Below are 5,210 nucleotides of genomic sequence, written 5' to 3'. Positions count from 1 at the left end.
TTTTCAAAAACTGAGGAAAATACTTATGCTACTTTGCTGCATCACCTTTCCTCTTCAAGGGAAAACCAACGTAGTGCTCAAGAGGTAGCAGCCAGTGGCCGCCGCACCACCCTCGAAGATGACGCTCTGCATGTAGTCATCGTCACCGGAGGCCGGCATTCCGTCGAACAGGTTGCGTGCGCCCGGCAGCATGTCCGTTGGCATCTGCCGCGCACGTTTCCTCGCCCCCGGATGATGAGCCACATGCCACCGATGTGGCGTTGAGGTCGATGGGCGCGTGCACGGGAGTGGAAGGCGCCACCACGCTCATCTCGGGCGAGCACTTCCCGAAGAGTCGGGAGGCCTGCGGGTAGACGTGGAAGCCGGGCGTCGGCTGCGTCGCCGACGCGCGGGGCGACTCTGGCAGCACCATCCGAGGAAACGCATATGAGCCGGTGTTGGCTGCGGCCACGGCGGCGTTGACGAGGCTGCGTTGTCCAGGGTTTAACCCTAGGTACAACATCGCCTCCTTCGTTGCCGTCGCGACACGGGCGTTGGTGGCCTCCTGCGGCGCGGCGACGGCGATGGCGGCCGCCGCGATGGCTTTCTTCCTCGCGTCCGCCGCGTGCCTCCGGTCTTTTCTCTTCACCGACTCTCTTGCCCGCTCGTCGGCCGTCAGCTTCTTCTTCGGCTTGGGCGCTGCGGCGGTCTTGCGGGGGGTGCGAGGCTTTCCTTTGCCGGAGGGGGCGGACGCGATGCCGGACGAAGCGAGGGAGGCGAGGCCGACGGCGGCATCGAGGTCGGCGTCCATGGTGAGTGACGGGAGCGCGCTGGTTGGGGGGGGGGGAGTGGACGGAAATGGTGGAGACTGCCACCGACCAGTGCGCCATGGGGAATAGGCGGGAGCGCGCGCGTCCGCCTCTTGTCTGCGCCAATGCAAATCCGACTAAAAAATGGGCCGGAAATGAGTCGGCAGATGGACAAAAAGCGGACGCGCGTCCGTTTAGGTCGACGCGTTGGACCGAATTTTCTGCCCGCGCCGACCAAAACGAACGAAATGGGTTGCCGCGTTGGAGTTGCTCTTAGTGTTTAGTGAGTTTATTAATTAGTTGGAGGAAATATGAAAGGTTTTTTTTGAAAGCAAATATGAAAGGTTTCAGTTGGAAATCGAGGCAAAAACCGAACGCGTTTTTCAGTTTCTCGGTCGCCTCTTTCTTCGGCAAGCTCGTACATGTGACCTTGCGCTTGCGCATGTGCCGATCTCATGACCACTTGAGTCAAACCAATGTACTAATAACAATGTGATGTCCACTTGTGCCGATCTAAAGACTTTCCTGCTGTTATTGATATGGCCAGGTTGGCTCCAGTATAGAAGCGGCGATAGTGACGCGTTGACGGCTTGTTTTGGCGGCGACAATGGTCGTTTAGTAATCCATATATCTCCTGTAATTTTTATTATGTTTGACCTGCATTTTTTTATTTCAGATAAATCTTTATAATAGATCTGATCCTTTAAAAAAATAATAGTAGTAACAACATAACAAAGTCACGGAGGAGAGACGCATCATAACAAGAACAGGACGCTCAATATATGTAACATGGGGTTTACTGGGGCTATTTGTGCAGGTCAATGGCAACGTCTATGTCATGTCGATCGCTAAACTGACCCTGTAGGTACGTACGTACGACTCTTGTTGCATGGTACTAGTTATAGGTACATCCTTTCTTATTCATTTTAATAATAGGGGTAAATACACCCGTAGTGCTCGAACTTGTCATGGATGTTCAGTTTAATGTCTAAACTTGAAAAATACGCTGAACTGGTTCTAAAATTTGACACAAACGTACAAATACAGTGCTAATATCATTTGTATACGTTAAGTGCGCTGGCGTACTACAAATGACTGTGACAGGCCACCACGCTTACTTGCAACTGTTAGCAATTGCGGCTCCTGAACTTTAATGTAGAAAAGGTTGTGGTACTTAACGGTCCATTTAGCACATGTTATTTTTTTTCCTTAATCTGCTTAAACCGTCTGTATATTATAATGATAGTAATACAAATAAAGTTCAACTAATCATGTTATAAATACGTTACGTAAAACGGAAAAAAGCTAAATTTAAAAAAAATCATGTAAAAAATGTTCAAGTATTATTTAAATATAAGCCATGACAGTATATTTACTAAGTTTTTAAAACATAATCCATGACTGTATATTTGAAATGTTTGTATTAAGTAAACATTTTTCAACAGTTATGGATTGTGTTTAAGGTGAATATTTCAATAAATTATAGGAACATCTTTTAGTAAGATATTTTATTGCATAAATTTATATATTTACTTTTTGTGCACATGAATATTTGTGTAGCATGAAGTTATTATTTATGTACCACAAATATTTGTAACCGATAGTTGTGGCCTTGTTTTTGGATTTTAAAAATAATATGTGCAGACGAATATTTTTTACAACAAGGTAATTATTGATTATGCACGAATATTTGAATCTAACTTTTAGTATTATGATTATTATTTACATACTTTTTCTGTAAAAACAAAGAAATAACGTGTGCTAAATGGGCCGCACTCAGTGCAGCCCATTTTAGTAGCATATCCGTTTTCATTTACACTACATGATATTTCAGAGGCCAGTATACTTGTAAGGATGAAGTTGGGGTAGTGGTAGGACACGCTTGCTGTTTGCTATTGGGCACAGGTTCGATTTTTGTCTGTCTGTATTTTTTACTTTAATTTCCCTGGCAGTAGGACCCACTAGTCATAGGGACATAGCATATATAAAATAATTTTGTTCCGTATTTATAAGAAGGCTCGATGCCAAGTCAGGTATATACACTGCCACGTTGGAGCACTTTACGTATAAGAATGGGATTAGCACCGTATCTGTACGTTCGTGCCAAGTTTTAGAACCACTTCGGCGTATTTTTCAACTTCAGGCATCAAACTGAACATCGCTGGCAAGTTCAACCACCACTGGTGTATTTACCTCTTAATAATAAGTACTAGCTTAGTACAATGTCTTTGGACTCATCAGCTCTGTGGACTAGCTTAGCTACGGCCGAATTCTGTATGGTCATCATGTATTGATTATTTCGTAGGTTTGACTACTGGCTAAATACCCGCCCAGGAGTCCATGAAAAGTCCCCTTTCAGCTTTGACAACGCGACGATTACTTTCGAAGGTTCAGTGGTTGAAAATAGCACAATACTATATAATTAAACACACACGGCGATATCGAACGTGTACACAAAGAATCTAAGAATAAATTACGACGAAATGTACAAAAGCGCAACTATATCTATCAATGCATGCATCCAGATCCAGGTTACCTGCTCAAAATAATTAATTAATTCGATTTGGTTCCACTTTTATTTTTGCGGGAATTAGTTTAACCTGATTCATTAGGTCAGATGTCGACGTATAACCTGTGAACGAGCTTTACATGACGAGACCGGGCCGGGTCGCTGATATCGTTCACACCACCTGGTCATGGAAATAGGGCACCACATAAATCATTGAGGTCTTGCTAAAAGTTGATACTCTCTACTGTCCCTCCATGGGTAGGCTGCCGATGAGGAATATTCAACCGAGAGCTTGTGTATGATGAGGACGCGTTTACATGGATGGCTAGTACTACTTGCCCAGTTGCGCAGTTGTTTACTCACTGAGAGAGCTCAACTGCTGCCTGTCACCGTTGCTGCTACGAATCTTCTTACAGCTCGTTAGATAGTGTGTTGGGATCGCTCCTGATACTGACATGGCTCTACTTCTCCGCTCCCACACCCGCGCCCACTGCGAGCGTGTATATAAGGCGGGCAGGCGGCTATCCCCTTCACAAAATCATCACAGGCTAGACACTTGCATCTGCCGAAGATTGATCAGTAGCTACTCAAACCAATCTAGCCTCGCTCGAACACGAGCATCTCCCCTTGGCAGCTAGGCATCTAACAACCCAGTGGCAGCAATGAAGGTGAGGAACCCTACTCAGTTTCTGCTCCTAGCTAGTTTTTGTTGACTTCTCGTGTTGCTTCGTTTAGCAGCTCAATTTTGAGTCATCGATACAGTACTCTGAAGATGGAGCATACAACTGATCCATCGTTTTTCTCTTTGTTGTTGCAGCAAAAGATTGTCATCCAGTTGAGCATGTCGTGCGACAAAAGCCGGTCGAAAGCACTGACGCTGGCCGCCAAAGCAGCCGGGGTGACGTCCATGGGGATAACCGGCGACGCCAGGGACCAGCTGGAGGTGGTCGGCGATGGCGTCGACCCGGTGTGCCTTGTCAGCTGCCTCCGCAAGAAGCTCGGCCACGCCCAAATCATCAAGGTGGAGGAGGTGAAGAAGCCGGAGGAAAAGAAGAAGGATGAGCCGAAGCCGGCCGTACCCGAGCCCGTGCACCCGCCGCCCTACTTCTTCTACCCGCCCAGCTGCTCCCACTACCCCCACCAGTACCCGCTGTACTTCTGACCGTGTAACTGCCAGAGAGGGATTTTGACGTACTTTAATTTTGTCAGCGACCACAAATACCTACATGCGCGCGTGTTTATTAATTCATTGAATGAAATGAAAAAACCGAGAGAAACTTTATCTATTTACGAGTTCGCTTGGCTAATTTCCAGTTTGAAATCAAAGCAAACGCTATGGTAATATAAATCTCAGTTCTGATTCGAAAAATAATTCTCAGTTCTCAGACCGGCGCTTGCCTCTTGGTGAAGGTTAAGTTCATAAACTACATGTGGTTTGGGGCTGGGGCATGTGCCGACGAGGGCGAGGAGCCAAAGAAAACAGCACCATAGATATATATAGTACGCCACCTGCAAGAAAAGGTCGGACGTCACACCATGATGCCCTCGGCCCCACATTGTGACGCATGTCCTCTAATCATATGATCGGATGATAATTCAAGTCGATCCATATATATAACCACGGCCCGTAAGAATCGAATAACATGTTCACTGTCAAGTATAGTTTCAGGTCTGTATCTATTCTCAAAATATCTGAATAAACATAGCACCGCGTGCAATGGTTGTTGTCACCACTACATCGTGAGAAGGACTGGAGCAATTTCATAGGAAAAGATTCAAAGGAATATGATCAAGGGTTGGTTGCAAATTGAAAGCTTTAGCGCCTCCAATTGGCACTTGAAGCGTTCAATCAAAGCTTTAACGCCTCCACTTGGCACCTAAGTATGTGTCGCCTTAGGGGCGCCTAGGGTTGC

At 46.2% G+C, this 5,210-nt stretch overlaps 1 protein-coding gene across 1 annotated transcript; it reads left to right on the top strand.

Annotated features, from left to right (window-relative positions):
- Positions 1–3,839: 3,839 nt before the first annotated feature.
- Positions 3,840–4,583, top strand: LOC123185602 (heavy metal-associated isoprenylated plant protein 47). The gene is made up of 2 exons (XM_044597460.1): positions 3,840–3,965; positions 4,115–4,583. Exons 1-2 carry the CDS (start codon positions 3,960–3,962, stop codon positions 4,457–4,459), a joined length of 351 nt encoding a protein of 116 aa, XP_044453395.1. The 5' UTR covers positions 3,840–3,959; the 3' UTR covers positions 4,460–4,583.
- The last annotated feature ends 627 nt before the right edge of the window (positions 4,584–5,210 follow it).

This window comes from Triticum aestivum, chromosome 2A (genome assembly GCF_018294505.1).
Source record: "Triticum aestivum cultivar Chinese Spring chromosome 2A, IWGSC CS RefSeq v2.1, whole genome shotgun sequence".
Lineage (NCBI taxonomy): Eukaryota > Viridiplantae > Streptophyta > Magnoliopsida > Poales > Poaceae > Triticum > Triticum aestivum.
The sequence above is the reverse complement of the archived record's forward strand: the minus strand, read 5'-3'. Positions and strand labels throughout refer to the sequence as shown.